This window comes from Camponotus vicinus, unplaced genomic scaffold, assembly GCF_025532165.1.
Source record: "Camponotus vicinus isolate PSW18456_S1 unplaced genomic scaffold, iyCamVici1.0 SCAF_12, whole genome shotgun sequence".
Taxonomy (NCBI): domain Eukaryota; kingdom Metazoa; phylum Arthropoda; class Insecta; order Hymenoptera; family Formicidae; genus Camponotus; species Camponotus vicinus.
Window position 1 is genome coordinate 15,150,469 of NW_028141948.1, and position 19,863 is coordinate 15,170,331.

At 38.2% G+C, this 19,863-nt stretch overlaps 1 protein-coding gene and 1 non-coding gene across 3 annotated transcripts in view; both read left to right on the forward strand.

Moving 5' to 3' along the window:
- Thw (chitin-binding domain protein thawb) overlaps positions 1-17,411 on the forward strand; it is a 40,887-nt gene extending 23,476 nt beyond the window's left edge. The window contains exons 2-8 of one of the 2 annotated variants that reach the window (XM_083083640.1): positions 1,997-2,052; positions 5,661-5,701; positions 8,344-8,497; positions 8,594-8,641; positions 9,840-9,955; positions 10,234-14,635; positions 15,363-17,411. In XM_083083640.1, coding sequence (XP_082939766.1) covers positions 2,022-2,052; positions 5,661-5,701; positions 8,344-8,497; positions 8,594-8,641; positions 9,840-9,955; positions 10,234-14,635; positions 15,363-15,649 — 5,079 coding nt within the window. In that variant the 5' untranslated portion in view covers positions 1,997-2,021 and the 3' untranslated portion in view covers positions 15,650-17,411. The remainder of the gene's footprint in view (positions 1-1,996; positions 2,053-5,660; positions 5,702-8,343; positions 8,498-8,593; positions 8,642-9,839; positions 9,956-10,233; positions 14,636-15,362) is intronic. The other variant, XM_083083642.1, reaches the window with a different exon arrangement.
- On the forward strand, positions 233-305 carry Trnaf-gaa (transfer RNA phenylalanine (anticodon GAA)). Its single transcript has one exon. It is a non-coding gene; the product is annotated as a tRNA-Phe (tRNA).
- Positions 17,412-19,863: the final 2,452 nt, after the last annotated feature.

The window sequence follows — 19,863 nt, forward strand, 5'->3', positions numbered from 1 at the left end:
GCATAATTAAACTCAGATAATTAAATATTTCTGATAATATAATACACTGTATTAATATTATAAAATAGAACGTAATTGCAATTCAAAATAACTCAAGAGAGGATTAGATTGAAAATTCCCTCAGTTCGATCTTTGGCAATCTACTTTTGTTGTTAAATTAATTTATACAATTTATGCAATTCGCAAAAAGAAGCCGTCTTATTACTATTCTTTAGCAAGTCAGTTAACAGAAGCCGAAATAGCTCAGTTGGGAGAGCGTTAGACTGAAGATCTAAATGTCCCTGGTTCGATCCCGGGTTTCGGCAGGTTATTTTTTTTTGCACACTAGATAATTCACAGAAATGGAGACGGATTCGATCTTTATTTAGGAGAAAAACTATTTTATATTTCATTATATCTTTTATACATATAAATCTTTTTTTTGCGCTGCAAAAATTTTTTTATTTTTTCATATATTTTGCCATTTTTTCATATATTTGCCATTATTTTTCATATATTTCTTACTAATTAAAAAAATACTTTAATATAATAAATGATAATTTTTAAAAATTTACAATTCCGTATATAATTATTAAATTTGACATATATATTGGTGTTTTGAGCAAATTTATATGAAAAAATGAATTATTGAGGAATAAATAATTACAGATATTTTCTGCGCTTTAATTAATTAATTTCCTTGATATTTCAGCTAAATGTTAAGATCCTTAAGATCATGTTTAAATAAAATGGCTATTAATAAATTATTACATATAATCGAGAGATTTCTCTTTGTGCTTGTATTCTCTTAATGCTTGTAAAGCCGTCGACCTAGCCCCAGGCGCCGATTGTATCATTCGCGTGAGCAAGGATGCGATTATATCGATAATAATGGTTCTCGATGCAGAAGTCAGCAACGCGTAATTCACGATTCAACGACCTGTTCATTGAGTCTGAATCGGTGAGCTGCGTATACGTTCGGTAACTAAATTATACGCGCAGATTGCAATTACACACATTCATTGCACGTTCACTTGCTTGTTGACGATGAGGCAAGATATTTGACGCGGCTGACACATGTCGCAATAGCCCCATTGTACGTTAGAAGTATTAACATTAAGCTTCTCTCACATTTAATAGATTATACAGAATATTTCAAAATCGGTGTGTCGCTTCTCTCACGATGTGTCTTTCACGAATTCTTCGGAAAAAGATTTTTTTTTCCTATAACAGGGATGTGTCATGCACAAAAGTGTACACACTTTTTGAGTAAAAATAAAAGTACACTCTATAGAGTTTTTTTTTTTAATATATGCTTTTACAGATAATTATCTCTTTCAATAAATTACTGTTACAATGGAACATGGAATTCGTGTTTGGATTTCGATATGACCAAAGTAAATATTTGTTGCAAAATGTTGATAGGTATGTTCATCAATCATTATCACGGACTATACAGCGTATATTACCTAACGCTATTGCATATTTATCGTTCATAATTATGTATACGCCCGTTCCAGATTCGAGCTCTTCGATCTGGACCAGTTTCCTACGCGCACGCGTTTCCCTTCTGAAATTTCGACAACTGCCTTCTCTTATCTCCTTGTTTATTACCTCATCGACCGACATAGACCGATATTGCTCACGGCATGAAACGCGCCGCTCTCCTAGAACAATTACCTTTTAATTAGATTTCTGTTTCGGAAACACCGAATATTTCACGAAGCTATTCTATACATTGATGCAGTATTTTAGTTTCCATTTCACTTGACATTTTATTTGTACCAAGAGAGAGAAATATTGTAACCGATTATTTCTATTAATTTGATTATTTATACTAACATTCATTTTTTTTTCATTCTGATTTAAGAAATTTTTGTTTCGAGAATATTTATTATTATCTTTAAAATCTCACATTTTATTATCATAAAATAATATTATTATCATCATAATATTATTATCGTAATTATTATTATCATATCTTGCTCAAAATATAATATTCCGATATTATTTGCAGAGTCGTGGCTGACGATCTATTAAACATGTTGCGGCTCATGGTTCTCTTCTTTCTATGTAAGTATATTTTGAATTTCTATATTATTTTCCATTAATATGTACTGCAGACACAATTTCGATAAGTCAATATTATTGAAGAAACCGTAAGAAAACAGGCATATTTGTTCCTATAATTGAGCCTGTAATAATAGGATAACAAATATAAAAAATTTCTATTGATATTTATAATATAATTTCAATTGAATAATCACAGAGATTTTATTTTATAGAAGTTTGCAAAAATCATGTTTCTAGAAAATTATTTTTTATCGATTGCACATCTTTTTTTTATATTTATCTTATTGCTAAATAAATAATACATTTAAAGAAAAATAATTTTTTTCTCTCTGAAATTTTTGTTTTTAATATTTATAGTTTTCTTATCACGATTTTTTTAGATGTATAAATCCGCTATAAAAATATACGTAATATGGAAATATTCAAGAGATAATTTGCATTTATATCGAGATAAAATAGGTTTTTAGCAAATTACTACATCCTTTACAATGTCAAATATTACATGCAACGCTTTCACCTATCGGCAGAGAAACGAATGTATATTGATATTAATAAAAGCAATGTCATCGGAGGATCAAACGTATATGTGTCGCGCGTATATCGCGCGTATATCGCGCGACACACACACGTTCCTCGCAAATCGTAAGCTTCATTCTTCAATGAATCAATTCATTCCTGACAAATAAACGAAATAAAAATGTCCTCTTTCGAGCTTGTACGTATTCAGGTCGTTTTCTTTTTCTCGTCCTTTATCTTCTTCACGGTTGTCTGGCATTTAAAGGATCGGTGGGAATACGAGGATACAATCGGCGAAATGGCATTTGCGCGCGCGTGTGCACCATCGTGATGGTCATCGGCCATCGGTGGTGGACAAACGATTAATGTCACAATCAGTTTTGCCGCGCAGGTGTATGTTTTATACATGTATGTGAGAGAGATTATCCGATATTTTTATTTATTATTTTTCTCCCTTATCGCCACCGCTTATCTATGCTTCGGTGGCCGATAATTATAGACCAATCGTGTGGCCATATCTCTGACAAGCGTGGGAGAGTCGTGGCATCCTGTCGCGCGTGGATAAAGTCAAGGATTTGCTTCCGTGGCGAAGGTGAATCCGACGGAGGATCTCTCTCGCTCTCGGGATTTATGGCCGTTTATATTCGTCGTTTCTCTCTTCTACGCCGAGGAGCATGGCACACAATCTGCGGTACAGGAAGATCGATGTTGTTGACTCACCGACCATTCACGAGGCATTTGTCACCACGCTTGTCGTTGCCTCTATCGTAGAAATATGGAAATTTTATTTGCCTTCTCCGGGAATTTGCGTACAAAAGGCTCTCAGGGAAATGACACACTTGAAAGCCACGTAAGATAAAACCGTGTGTGAGAGGCAATTAAGTTATATTTATTAACAAACTTGATTGTGTTTTCGACTAAATATTCCCACAGTGTTTTTAAAAATACTCTGTACGTATATTTAATTATAATGAAAGTTTTTTCATCTGTCATTCATTAAATCTTCTTCGCTCCTTTCTCCAAGAAATTAACGTAATTTTATTTTATATGAAAATAAATAATATAAAATAAATAATAAGAAATTGTTAATATTATTTACATGGATTAAAATAATTCTCTCAAATATACGGATAATTAGAAGTAAACAAATCCCATGTGAAGAAGAATCTAGTAATTGAGAAAAAAATAATATTAAATCTCATTAAGGATATTTGATCTTGTATTTTCCGCCAGGATTTTCCGTAAAATTTCATGCGCCGCAACGTGTTACTCTCGCAATAACGTAAAATGGAGAGATATTGGATTAAGTGAAGGACCTACTGAATGTAACGTTTGAGAAACCTCTCGTCATAGCGGAGTAGAAAAGTTGGCGACTACTTCGTTGGAAATGCGCGATTCGATATCCGGAACTTAGCGCAAGTATGCGCGGAAAATTTTTCATCGCCGCGAAAGTTCGTCGCTTTACCTTCATGAAACTTTGCACGTTTTCCGCGATCTCGTAGAGAATTTCGCGGAGCAAGTTACGACTTCGTCCTATCACTTTTTACCCATCTTTAGTACTCTGTCGCGTCCTAACATTTTCCAATAACGTTCCGTATGGCTTTATTTTCGATGTCGTTAAGTTTCTCTTTATCTTCTCGGGAAGCTTTTGGAGTTTCGAGTGCTTGGGCCATTGCCAGAATCGACAATCAGGCCATCGACTTTCGGTTTAAAAATCATGTCTCATTTGTGCACTATTAGACAAGATTAATAAATATGAGATATTTGAGCAATTTTCAAACTACATTTACACATTTTTTAAACTATATCCGCACACACATACAGCGAGAAGCATCTTTATGAGAGTAGTGAAAATACTTGTATGCTTGGAATGACGAAGAGTTATGTATAGTATTGCCTGCTTTATTAAATACCGTGCGAATTTCTAATACCAGCGCGTCAAATGCGCAAAACATCAAAGTGGCGATGGCCTCTGAACTCCACCCCAGAGCTTTTACGTTCTGTTTATATAACATGTCACGGCTATCACGCGCTTTCTCTCGATTACAAATCCTTTTACGACTTTTGCCATGGTGGCAGTTTAATTGAATATCACAATATTTCCTCAATTTTCAGTAGAGCACATTCTTGTAACAATAACTCGATCGAAGAGTAAAATCAATTTAAAATCGATTACTGAATTTAGAAAAATAAATATTATAATTATATTATATATTATACTTATTCGTGAAACATTTTTTTTTATTTTTTATTCAGCGAAGATGTTTGAGATAATCAAATATTTTTTTAATTGCAAATACTTCCTATCTATCAGTTATCATATTTCGAGTCTTATTTAATATAGAAATATAAAAATATTGTAGTATAAAAAAAAGAGCGAACGTTTTTAAAAATAAACATTTCGTGTTTCCTTCACTTCCCATAGTTATTTTTTCATTTTTAGTATCCTATCGATGTATTATGTATGTGTGCATGTGTGTGCAGTTGTTCTCTCCTACATATATCGTTACTTCCGATACGCATATTCAAAATGCTCTTGAAAAAAAAAATCGTTTCAGCTTTTTCATTGTTGAATATGTAAAGCGCACCGGTTGCAGGTAGAATAGAATGGCTCATGAGCCAAAATAAATTTTGACAAGTTCGATATAATGTTTATCTTCTCTTCCTCTTTCCTCCTATTTCTTATTTTCGATATATTTGTATCAGCTATGATCTTGTTCCGCGTATAGTTTACCTGTGTCGAATAAAGAAAAGAAAGAGAGGTCGTGATGTACACAATCTCTATCATAATACCCGCGGGATTATACGGACGTATCGATCGTATGCGATCCTGCCGGGTATGCTTTGTCGTTGATAAAGCTTCTTTATTCAACGATGAAAATGGCCTGGACGTTGCTGTCGTCCGCCATTTTCGCAAGCTTGTAGTACGAATGTAGCGACTACGCAAATATATGCTATGGTTTCTCTATAGAACAACTTGTGTATAGAACGTTCGGATTATAGACGACCGCGACTTGTTGACCTAATTTCGCGAACAGGGCGAAACACATGATGGTTTAATCCCAACTCTAATTCCTGCTTCCGACTTTCAGGTATCGCTGCCACTTACACACCTGGCCACTGCGAGGCAAGGGTAAGTGTGTTCCTTCTCTTTTTGTTTCTCGAATTTATACGAGATACACGAAATAAAGAAGATATATCTTTCTAACGTTTATTTTTATTTTTATTTCATATCTCTATTATTTATCATTGTGTGAGCGTAATTTTATTTAAAGTGGATACATCTTTTTTAAACAAGTGTGATCGATATAATTTTAATTGGCATAATGTGTTTATATATTAATATTACATGTCAGAACAAATGTTAATAATCTTATATAAATTTTTATATATTCAAATATATTCAAATAATTCAAATATAATCATGAATAAAAGAATAGAAATCATTTTTGTCACTGAAAGCTCAGTTTATATATCAAAAATGAATTTATCTCATGAATACAAAAATTTTTTAATCTTATCAAAAATAAACCATCTTGATTCCATTAAATATTAGAATATCCGTACGAAATGCACTTTTAACTTTGAATTAGAAAACGTGCTATTCATATTCAAAGGACGTCAAATATTCTGATGTTGGGAAAAATAGGTTGAGAAGCTATTTTTCGCAACATTTTTTAGAGTATGAAATTATTTTTGCATCATTAGTCTAGACTTGAATCTGTCTATTAATTTCATTCTTCTACTATATATATATCTACTATATATATATAATTGATTATTTTTTTATATATATTAATTTTACATAATCTCTTTCTTACCTATTCATGCGATAAATTACTTTTTCCCGTTGTAATTGAAACTTTAGTTAAATCTAAGATTAATTTTATAACTAATCTCGCGGATTTTGTGTAACTTTTAATCTCCATTCGCTCAATTTCACGAAAATGTCATTTAATTTACACTATATAGTGATAATTTCAGTACAATACGCGATATTTTCCAAGTTTAATATTAAATTTCCGACTTTCGTACAACTCAAAGTTGGCGCACAAACGATGAAGTCTTTATATTCACGAATTATCCCTCTCGCTATCGGCTTTCGTAGATTCGCCGGACGCGAGTTTAATCGATAGTTTAAAAACCCGTCGGAATATTTATCGTGGATTCCCTCTTAATTCTGTAAAGAAGTAGTAAAAGCGATCGAGAACGCAATGTTCTCGTAAATATTCAAGCGGTGCTAATCTGAAGACCGTGCGATTCCAATCAGGCGGCTCTTTGGACGCCGAAGTTAATTAGGCGGCTAAGTAATTAAAGTCCCTGCGGCCCTTATTTCAAGTAATGCAATTTAACTTTCGTGGAATTCCATGCGGGCGGTATACGCGAGGGTTATTGCGACGATTTACGATTCGCGAGCGATCGATTCGGAAGAGGGTAGTGGTCGCCAACGTACGCTTCTTTCGCATTCGTTTACATAGGTGTAACGCGGATTTTAAATTACGCGCAAGAGCAGTGTTAGATGTCTAATTAAAGAGAGAGACAATTCTCCAGCGAAAAATCGCTCTCGAGTAAAATTACATACAATGTTCGTCGCTTTGAAGTCGCCCTAAACGTCTCTAATAAATGCGACAATGGTCAATACAACCAGATCGATACGCGACGCGCGTTTACCGTGATTTACGCGAAGCGTAACGCGTAACGCGTAGGGAACGGCGTGCGGGGTTTGTATGTAGCGAAATTTAATCAAACTTTCGGCATCCCGTGGGATATACGAGTTGTGCAGTATCGAATTTCATCGCGTGTGCGGGATATAATGCCGCGTTCTCTCGTTCGTCGCGTTTTCGTTCCCGTGCGTCGTATAGTTTCGCCCACGCAAAATCGATAGCGCTTAATGCACTCGTTGAACTCGTTCGAGCGTGCAAGTGCATAAATTGATTTCTCTAATTATTAACACTTCACGTATACGAGCGATTCAAATATTCGTATATATCTGAATATCGCGAGGATCTGAAATTTATTTTTTTTTTCTTTTTTTTCAGCGGGTTTCTCGTATTCTCTAATATATAATCTGGCGAACTAAATCCTGCCTTCATTTATTCGTTTTTCGTGAATCTCGCGAATGGCTACGTCGGTGGAAAAAAATATTGCTAACTAAAACTGAACATTGACATTCTAACCACGCTTGACTTTATAAGTTTCTGATCAAAGTAATCTTGATGCTAAAATATTAACTTTGATGAAAAATGTTAAGATGATGTAAAAATTGACACAAATTTAATTTAATGAAGCTAATAATGAGTTGAGACAAATTTAGCTTTATTTATTCGTTTTTCGTGAATCTCGTGAATGGCTACATCGGTGGAAAAAATATTGCTAACTAGGACTGAACATTGACGTTCTAATCACGCTTGACTTTATAAGTTTTGATCAAAGTAATTTTGATGCTAAAATATTAACTTTGATGAAAAATGTTAAGATGATGTAAAAATTGACACAGATTTAATTTAACGAAGCTAGTAATGAGTTGAGGCAAAAAATATCATTTTCTCTAAAAAGAAGCATTTATATTCATTTATTAGTATTATTTATAATCTTGAATGATTTTTTCAATTATAAAATATTGATATTTAAAGAAAGGGATCGGAAGAGATATAATACAATGAGAAGTTACAATTCGAGTTTTGAAAGTAGCACACTTTTCGAGAAATTCACCGTATGAAATTCGAGTGCTTTTCTGCAAGTAGTTTTACTTTCTAAGAGTGTATTGCCTTGCAGGCATCGCGAGATGTCGAGCATGCGAGACTGCCAGAGTTCCTCACGGAATTGGACCTGTCGAGTCTCGAGGCATCCGAGGAAGACGTCGAAGCGCTGAAGAAAATCGTGAAAAGGCTGGCGCCCGAGAAGAACGGCGAGTACCAAGTTTACCAAGGTTCTCTCAGAGCTATCCTACTAACCTCGAGACTACATCGCTAATATTTTCTTTTCCGACCTGACTAAAGCGACTCGCTTTTTCTTCCATTGCCAGTCTTCTTCGGTAACGAGGACCTTCTCAAGGAGTGGCTCAAAGGAGCGGGTATTATTATCTTGAGCGTGCTTTGCCCTGCATGCTTCATCTTTCTGATGCATCTATTCAAGCACGAGATTCTTCCTTTCTATCACTTATAAAATCAATTGTTTAAATTCTGCGTTTAAACTTTTTTATAGAAATTGTTTGTATAACGCAATTACTTTTAAAGATAATTTTAGGATATTTTAAAATGCGTGATGTGTAATATTGTAATTTATCTACTTTGTTCCGCGCTTATTAATTGCTTATTAATTGCAGAGTTTCGGTTAAAATCGTAAATTACGAGCATAGATCATAAATATGGATAAAAAGTTATGAATAAATATCATACATCTTTGGTCATATCTTTTATCCAAGCATAAAATTAATATTTGTTTATTCCATTTTTTCATTCTATGGCGTTTCGCGTGTTATCTTTTCTCATGTATACATTTGCATCATACATGTTGTATATTTGTTTTCTGCACGTAAACATAACGTACATGTAAATGCTTGGTGCGCTTCTGCAAGGGATGCATTTGTGCAGATATTTACTGTAAATTTATCGAAGGCTTGTTTGGCTAGATTTGAAATATTCCGCAAAAGGGAAACGAGAGCATCCGATGCCTGCGTGTCGCTTCTAACCATCTCACTGAAGCGTCAGATATTACGTAAGGCCGTGTAAGCGAAAGTCATTGAGTGCGTGCGAATATCTCGGGACGATCGGACTGCGTTTCTGCTTTCCCACGAGGTGCAATTTTTCGTTTTACGACAATTGTGCTTAGGACGCTTCGTGACTTTCCGCCAAAGTGACAGACTTTCTAAGGCTTCGTGCGGCTATTCTAGTCGATCTGCTGTTTCTCCAAAACCGTGACGCAATCGCACTGTTATCGTCCGATAAATTAAATTTCCAAAATATTTTCGCATGCATGACGCTACACGACAAGTAATCTATCGCTCATTTATCATCCTTCACAGAAGTGCCGTGATGCGAATTTTAATACGCAATCTATATCGCTAGAGCTTCAAAGTTCTCGTTCCGCGGTTGAATTTTGCGGAAAAATCGATGACACGAGCTCGCATGGCTCGTGAAAGCACAACTGATTACATCGCAATATTCATACTTTGGAAGCACGTTCGCGAAAACGCGGGCTGGGAGAACCGTGTGCGCTTTGATATAACACTAAACGTTATAAAATTTAATAACGCTCCATTTTGTACTCAGACGTGACAGGACAGCCCGGGGTGGATTATCCAGCTCTCACGTCGATCCCAGCCACTTCATTCAGCTGTCGCGGTCTAAGAGGGGGATATTACGCGGATTTAGAGACAAATTGCCAGGTAAGTGGCATCGATATTGTGTATCTCGCTTAGATAAATAGTTTGATCAAAATTTTCCTAGAGAGATGCGCTCATGGATCTGAAACTTGGATAATTGTAAAGGATACTTACAGAAAAATGACATAAATAAATAAATAATAAAAAGTAATAAAATTTTAAAAATAAAAAGGATTGAAAATTTTTCTGTCTTTTTTCTGAAATTTTCTTTGTCCCTCGAATTATTTTTATAGTAGTTTATTCAGTTAATGAGAGGCATAATATTGATGTTATAATTTCAGGTATTCCACATCTGCGACAATGGACGAAAGATCTCGTTCTTGTGTCCCAACGGTACCATCTTTCAACAGTCGCAACTTATATGCGACTGGTGGTTCAAAGTGGACTGCAGCAAGTCCACGGAACTGTACGAGCAGAGCGCCGAACAATTGGCCGAGGAGGAGAAGAAACGTGCGGACGCGAGGAAGATGAAATCTGAGTACCATCGTCCAGTAGAACAGCAGGATAACGCGGATTACTACGAGTCTCAAAACGTCGATTACGACGGCAAGCAGAACGGCAGAACGAATCCGTACGGCCAATCTCCCGTCAATCAAAATCAAATTCCGGCGAAGCAGGAATTCAAGTCCGCCCAGCACTTTAAATCGAACAACAATCGAGATTCCGGTCGTTATTTCCAGGAAAACAACGCGAATGCACTACGAACTAACGAGAAAACGAGTCAAACACCCGAGAATTTCAATCAGCAACCGAAACAACGACAGTATCACGACGGTGGCTCGAATTATCAGACGAACAATAGGCAGAGAAATCAGTTGGTGAACACGCAAGGAGACAATAAATTCAACTACGAGCAGGGGAATAAGTTCCAGGATACTCGACAGAATTACCAGAGTAACACGCAGGATTATTACCGGCCGGATCAGAATACGCCGCTCAACAACAACGAGAAGCCAGGATTTAGAGGTACGAAGTCACGTCCGTCGACGCGAAACAATTTGCTCGGCTCCAATCAATCGCAGAAGTCTACGCCGATTTATATGGAAACGACGACCTTCCGAACGACGACCACGGCACCTCCGAAGGAATATCAGCAGTTTGCGGAAAGCGCCGCATTCGTGTCGAATCGGGGAAATCGCTTCAACTCGGGCAGATCTGAGAGCAATCGGCAGTTCTATTATCATTCCTTTGATTATCAGGATCATTCAACTACGGTCGATTATCGCGATCAGGAGACCACTTTGACGCCAGAGAGAAACCAGGAGGCAGAAACGGTGTCTTTCACGCCGAAAACGAACGCTCCTTTATTCCCGGGACCCACATTCTCTCCCATTTATAAACCCAAGGCAACGACTTTGCCGCCTTATGAAACAACTTTGCAATACACGCCGACCACCGAGACGTCCTTCTACAGCACTTCCTACTACGGACAAGACGATACTCCGGAAACTACCGTTTACGCCAACACCGCGACTGTCACGTCATCTTCTGTAGATGAATATTCGACTACGGAGTCCTATGCTACGCGTAACGATCTGCAAACTCCTGCCGCGATAGGGAGGGTGCCACCGCTCGCTGGAAATCATCAAAATCAGCAGTACGTTGCCCATAGAGTAACCAATCAGAGGGACACTGATCGCGACACAGCCTCTTACGCGACAACGCGTCCGTATTTAAATACAGAAAACTATCGACACAATGTACCAGTTAATGTCACGTCGACTGTTAACCACGAAGAGAATCGCAGCGGGACGACTCGGTCCAATTATCAAAACGAAAATAACATAGCGGATATTGAGACTAAAAGCACAACGAGGGATCCCTGGCGCGCGTCTTCTTCGCAGAGCTTCCGGCAAAACTCGATCAGTTCGACCGAGAAGCCATGGAAAAGTACGAACGTTTATCAGCCGATCGGATCCACTAGTAAGACCTTGAGTCCCTATGACACGAGTTTCACTTACAAACAAGGGAAAGTACTGTCTACCTTAGGTCCTTATATACCATTTACCAAGAATTACGTTTACTCGACGATGACCACGACTCCGACACCGAAACCATCGGCTACCGTGCCAACTTACAGCTCTACCTTAACCAATTATCGCATAACCGCGAGCAATCTTTTGCCCAAGATGAAGTCTTCATCTCCAGTAACGAGCAAGCCTAGAGACAGAGCGACTTATCTGCCTGAGGCGAGTAGCAAGCGACCAACGACCTTGGAAGACAGGCCTTACACCGAACGGGAACATGCGCTTAGCATGTTGCATTCTCTTCAGGGTTTGGAGAACAACGCGAATAGTCTGAGCGAGATCAAGAAGAGTGGATCCGATCGAAGCGCGCCCCTCCCGCCCGGTCCGTCTACTTTGCATTCGTTAGCCCTGTACTTCGCCACAGCCAGTGACAATCTTGACTTGAACGAGACCGCCGAGTCCATCGCGAGCGTCGAGCATCAAGACGGCAGAGAGGACGATTATTCGCGTAACGTGTCCGTCGAATTACCCATCAACATTCTCACGCAGCATACCATCGCGTCGTACGCCGAACTGTTCAATCTGAACAACGCCCTCGAGGGAAACGCTACGATCGCCGAATTCGCGGCAGAGATCGATAATGTCGCCAGCGAGATCAATGACGATGATGATGATCTCGACATCGAGCAGAGCGAAGGTCCAGTGAACGGCGCGAAGAGATCGAATAATACTAAATTGCGCGAGCTGGCCCAGGTCTTCACTCACGCTTTATCGGCATACTTGCAGGATCCGGACACTTTTAAAAAAGTGCTTACGGAGATTAGGCCCACGCAACCTCCGACGACGACGTTCGACGACGGTCAGTATGAGACGACATTGTATCCGACTACAGCAGAGGAGTACTCGTCGGTAACCAAAGAGAAGGATGAGGTCCTGGACTTTTCAGATGACACGGATGCGTCCAGGAGGCGCAAGCCGTCTACCGTATTTCCAACCACTTTGCACCCGCCTACGACCACCGATAGATCGTACTTGACTTATTACACGACGCCCTACGAAGAATATTATTCAACGAGTGAGACGCGCAGACCGATTTACTATCCGAGTACGACGTTGTTACCACCTGGCACTTCATCGCGTGACTCGGAAGATTACGTGGAATCGTCGACGCAGAATGGCAACACGTTCGCCTTTGAAGTAAATCGCGCTTTCACCACCACTACAGGCGACATTAACAATTATGACAGCGACACGAGAGATTCGACTGATCTGTCGCCGATTTACGATAATTATTTCCCGTTGGATGAAGACGGAAATCGAGATAAGATCAGCAACTCTCGCAATAATACAGCGAGAACCTTCCAGCCATACGGCAAGAACGTCAAGCCCAAGAACGCTACGCCTATAAGTAATTACGTGTCGTCGTCGACGTTGGCGTCTTTCCAGCAACCCTCAGGAACGATCTCGTCCAGAGGTTCCGCTAGCGATAAACCTGTCCAAAACCTAACGCCGCCTCACTACCAGCGCTTTGGTAATGTGAAGGTTTTCGAGGTGTCGAATAGCATCGTGCCGAATCAGATACATTCGACGACACCTTTGTCCAGGAGCAAGCCTTCCTACGATACAGCCAGCACTACCGTTCAGCCTTTCAGGATACGTTATTACGATTCGACCACGATGTTGCCCGAAGATCGGAAGACCAGTCCCGAGTCTCTGGTCACGGCTCGCAGCTCGTATATCAAGTATAGGAACAGCTACAATCGTATAGAGGGCAACCGCGCGGAAGGTACTCGTAAGCCCGTGGAAAATCCGTCGACAACGGCAGCAACGACGATCCGAGACAACGTCGGGACACTAGATCCAATCACCGCGACCGTCGGCGATGTCATTCCGTATACTGCTACTGTTACTCGCGCTACCTCTGGCAAATCATCGTCGTCCAGCACGTCGTCCACCAGGCAGCCCAGTTCGCTGAACAACGATCACTGGACCTCCTCGCCCATGGTCACCCAGTTGTGGGAGACGACGGTGTTCGTGGATCCTCAACACATCAATCACGGTCTACAATCGAGTGTGGACGTTGCTAGATCGCCCACCACCGACAACACCATCGACGGGGAATCGGAACGCACGGCAGCGACTACCATTAGATCGCCGACGTCGTTCACCGAAGTAGATCTCGACGGAACGACGGAAGAACGGACTACCACTAGTACTCCTAGTCCCTGGCAATGGGCGACGAACGGCAACGATTCGCCGATAACGTTCACTCTGCTACCGACGACTTTTACTGCGGAGAACACAGCGACTCCGACGCCGATCATTACGCGATCCAGCATTACGACCACAATAACGTCCTCGGTGACGACTAATTCCGTTTCTCGAGACAATCGAGCGTCCACTTTACTGCCGTTCGCGACGAATGCGTTGAATACCACCGAGAACGAGGTGATCAAGGCGCAGGAGATGTTCGGGAAATTGAACGAGACGAGTTCCAACACGCTAATGCGAGTGATGAAGCAGGCTGATAATAACGAAACTGTGAGGCAGCTCGTGCTGTTGCTGATAAGCCATTGCAATGGACCTAGAAACAAGACGACGGAGCAGCAGAAAGAACAGCTGCTAGATGCTCTTCTAAGATTGCCAGTTAACGAGTTTAGTTCCGAAGAATCGCGAGAGATTGTCGCCGGTATCAGCAAACTTAATCTTCCTAGTGGTACGTTATACTACATTTATTAATGATCATTTAAAATGTTATCAAATTTCTATTTTAATTCCCGGCAACATTTTTTACTAGCAACAATAATGTTTTATTTGCGTAGATACTGAATATAATAAATATATATTCATTATTATACCGATAATTTTACAATTAATTAAAACTTGTAGGAAACTGAAATATAATTAATCATATAATCTCTTTATTATTATCTTATTGATGAATAGAGTTCTCAACATAATAAATGTCTTTCGTTAACTTTGATACGGAATATTAATTTTTGTAAGAATACAATAGAATGCTTGAGAAAGATGAAAATTAATATTAGAATATTAAAATATAAAGAATTTACTGCTTTTCTTCTTTTTCTATGATTTTTCGTATTATTTTTTACTGTCTTTAAAACTTCGCTTATAAAACAAGATTTTATTAATTTTATAATAAAAAGATTGCGAAATTTAATATCAAGATGAAAAGAGTCTACCATTTTCTTTTATTATGATTTTTGTGCTATCCTTTCTTTATTAATATTTCAATAAAACCTTTTTGCTTGTGAAATATTATTTCATTAATAGTAATTTTGTTTAGAAAATTGCGCTTTTTTTTACTCACACAATACAATATTTCTTATTTTTCCCATAACGTTCACATTTTTGTAGTATCAGTTTATCTCTTTCTGCTTTAGTAACTTAAAATGGATTCTATTTTTACGTTCTGTTTACAGGAAAGACACGAGCGGTCATTTTATCAAACTCCACGACGACGAAGGCTCCACGAGCGTCGTCCGTGAGACCAACGCCGTCCGCACCATCCATCACCACCTTCCGTAGTAAAACTGGACGGAGATTCCGAACGACCACGGAGAGTGTCCACAGTTTTGCTAGAAGATCGGACGATGTTGTTCAGACGGACGCAAACAATTCCTTAGCGGAGGACGAGACCATCGCGTCCGACAACCGAGCTCTCGAGCTCCTCAGGTCGCTCTACACGATAGCCGCCAAGTGGGGCTGAGGGATCACACAATCGACGACCGATCGGAACTACGCGCGTCGGAAGACTCGCGAGATGAACATCTCGCTGGAGTATTAGAAGACGATCCATCTGTCGATACGTATCTCGAAGTAGATCGTTGCTGTCATCGCGTTATCCCGTAGCCTAAATTCGAGGAGGGTTCGTAGAGCACGAACTCGGTCAATCGGTTTTGATCTCGGCCCATGAATCGACATGATAAATAAAAATCTGATGTACGAATGTTTCCTTGAGAGACACGATAATATCGTGCTTCTTATCGATTTGCAACGTGTGATTATCGTTGACTTTGCTATTTTCGAGAAGAGAAATTCTTGTTCTATTACAATGTTTGATATATACTTACTACACTTGATTTTCAGAAATTAGATTCGAACTAAAGTTTCGGTATCTTTAGTCTCGGATCGATAATTACGACAGCGAAGTTCGATTTAACTTGGGGCCGAGATTGACACCCGCGCTCGCGGATATTAAGTAGGTCATGTAACAACCGGTTTTCTCAAAATGTAATCTGTAAACGGCTGCTTGGTACCCGCGATCGAGTGTAACTCGTATCGGTTAATATGCGGAGTCCCGATCGATCATCGATCGATAAAATCGTATAATAATTAACCGGTTGTAGTCCGACAAGTTGAGATTATGTATTTGTTCTCGCCGTCTCTTTTATTAAGAATAAAACATCGATCGCCTTGAAATATCGGTAAATTGTTACTTGCAAAAAATGCCTGCCATACTCTTCGTCCTTCCTGTTCAATGACTTTTGCGTGAATGCTATCGTGTATGAATATTCAATTTAACTCTCTCGTTATCGAATGAAATAATTTAATAAAGAATTAATAAAGAATTTTAATGAGAGATAAACATTTTTTTTTTTATTTCGTTGACAAATAATTTGACGAAAATTTATGTAATCCTTCCATTTAAATCTGCTCGATCCTGTCATATTTGGAATAAATAGCTAAATTTGATCGTTGATGTCTACAACACGAGAGAGACACATACAAAGTGGTTATTATACTCGAAATTATACTCGTGTAAAACAGTGAATGTGCATACCAGCATAAAGGGATTTGTATGACTCATCCGCTCCGTTCTTCTCATAATATTGCCAAGTATATCAAATTGCTATTCGTGTTTGTTGAATAGCACGCGAAATTGACGGAATGTGTGATGGAACGTGAATTGCACTGTACGCTTATGGTTATTCGTACCGGTTTGACTCTAGACGTGACACAATTTCGCCCTTTCCTCGCGTATCTTTCCAATCCCAGGTCCTCCTCTGAAATTCGCGTTAGCGTATTAATTCCCATCAGCGGAATTAAATTGATATTCGCGGGTTGTGTCGTACGAACCCTCCATCGTCCCGGAAAAACCGCTGTCGAACTGTTGTTACGTTCAGTATTATGAAAAGACTCCCGGAAGAGGATCCGCCCAGCATCCACAGTGGCGCGGATTCGCCAAATTATTTATTCTATATCTTCGCGATCTATCGCGATTCCTATGTCCCGGTTAACAGTAAGCTACTTGTATCTTTCATGAAATTACGGTGTTGGTAACGTTCTCTTTCGTCTGGGCATTTCGAGATCGGCGATGCTCCTTCGTCGCGATCCCGAAATGTCCAAACGGGATTTCTAGGTCATTATTTAAGTACCGCGATTTTTAGCGACTTGTAGCCGTATCGACTTTATGTAATATACCTTTGTACAGTATGTGAATAAATATACAGGGTTTTGTTTACCTGTGTTTTGCCTGTCAAATGTTCCTCTTATAATACTTTTATTGATACTTCTTTTATACATATTTCTTTATTTACACTCTTCACATTCTACATGAAACCGCGTCACAGTTCATTACCAACATCGTTCTTAAAAAAGTGCACATGCTATATTTATTGCGTTAAAATTGTAATAAATTTGCATAATATGTCGTTTGATTCTAATTCAATTATATTAAATGTTATATTTAATTTTGATATTTGTGTACTTTGAAAATTTAAAGATAGAATTTTTAATAGACTTTTAATTGAGATTTAATTGATTCATAAAATATGACTGAATATTTTAATATTATATTTTAGCAATTTTTTATAATATCTTTTACTTAAAATTTTGATGTTTTTGGTGAAATATGTGACATAAATTAAAGCTCGCTGCTTGTGGTAAGGAAAACATCATTAATGTCCGAACTAAAATACGGAAGTAATTAAACCCTTTAGGAAATCATTTGCGCCTTAAATATATAAATCGCTGTAGAAATGTCAGCACGAGAATGCTAATAATTCAGAGACGCAGACTAATGAAGGCCATTAATGTTTTTGCGAGAGGGTCCTCGAAAGAAACGACCATGATCCTCGACAATTGCACAAACGTCGAAAGGAGAGAAGAGATCTTTCCTCTTTGTCCTGCCTTGTCATACATCCTCTTTTACATCCGGTTATTTGTATACATATGCACAGACACATGTTTATTTGCAGAAGTCTCACAATTTTGCGAATACTAATAGATGATAGGAGATGTTTGGAATTGAGTTAGATAATAGGAGATACTTCAGCATTGAATTTAAACATAATTTAATGTGTATTCCGCAATTGATAGAAATCTAACAACATCGTAAAAGAGTCGCGAAGAGATTTCCGTAACGTGTCATAAAACGGCTGAGAGAGTTCGTATCATTTCGACCGATTTAACGAAGAGACGAGAGAGGTAAGTGAAATATCGTGCGAAATCGCACCCGGGTCGAAGGTCATTGCAAAATGACTGATTAAGATTTCTAGAGATGTGTGTATTTTTTTGAAATCAAATCATTGCAAATAGAATGCCAGTTTTTTTCTACAAAATGTTACAAGATTATTCTAAAGATTATAATTTCCCGCATCGTTTTCGATCGCTTCAATAACTTGCCAGAAGCGACAGATCGCGAAGTTTCCAACAATAAATGGTAGAAATCAAGACAAGCAGAAATAGTTCGTATTATATTTGTACATTGGATTATATCTTATATAACTTTCCTTATTTAAAGTCATACGGATGATGGATAATTATAGTTTAGTAAATCTTTTTAAATATCTCTTAAAAATAAGATAATATAATCAAGCCATTCCTCTGAATATTTCTTCAAAAATATTAGAGACTTCCAATTAGCTTCCACGAAAATAATTATTTAAAAATTTCAGAGATTTTTAGATAAAAAGTAATTTGAATAAAATAGTCAAAACGCGTGATTATAAACGAATTTAAGTTGGCCAACTTTTTAGACATGGAATCTTTTGAATTCAGGTATATATCCTGTGGCGCAACTTTTGCCTTGCAATGCGAAAGGACATCCGCCTTCAGCAAGACCGAGACCGATTCGCCGCCTCGACGCAAGATATTCAAATTAATGTCCGGAGATCGGTATCCGAATGAAGAATTACAAGAGGCAGGAAGAAGATTCTTGCCTTCTCCCTTGGAACATCTTGCTTTTTCCGCAAACGTAAACAAAACCATCTGGTAACGTAATTATGCTTGAGCGAGCATCGTGTTCATTCATAAAAATGTAATATTTATGTGTAATGATATAATGAATAATTATGATGTAATATTCAAGATATCTCAGAACTTCAGCTTCACTTTCTGTCGCGACTTCCTATATGTAATACTTCTCTTAGCTTTTATGAAAATCTATCTTTCCACAAGATTCAAGACGAATACGTTATCGTATTAACGAGAGATTTATTTACATAATCATAGCCTGTCAAAATTATCGTTAAAAATTTGCAAAGGATAGATAAGCATTATTTTCCAACATTCACAAATGTACGTAAAATAACGCTTTAAGACCGAGTACATTCAAATACCACGCAAGATTCAAATATGAAGTAATGATAGTCACTATCGGAATAGCAATTTTGCGTAATGGACGGTAACACCGTGTGAACATGTGCAAATGCTAGTGACGGCGAATCACAAACACACTGATCCTTCTTTGCAACCTGTGAAAAAAAACTGCGTATAAAATGAGCAGAACTAGATCGATAAATAATCTGTCGTGAGAGCGACTGATTTGGAAATTCACTGGCGGGATAAAAAAGGTTAGAATTATTTATTTCTTTTGGAATGAGAGATGTTGATTCTCTCGCTCATCTAACATTATACACTGACCTAGTCCTTTTCTGGACAGTTAAAAATTGCGCAAGGATTTGATTATGTAACAGTAAT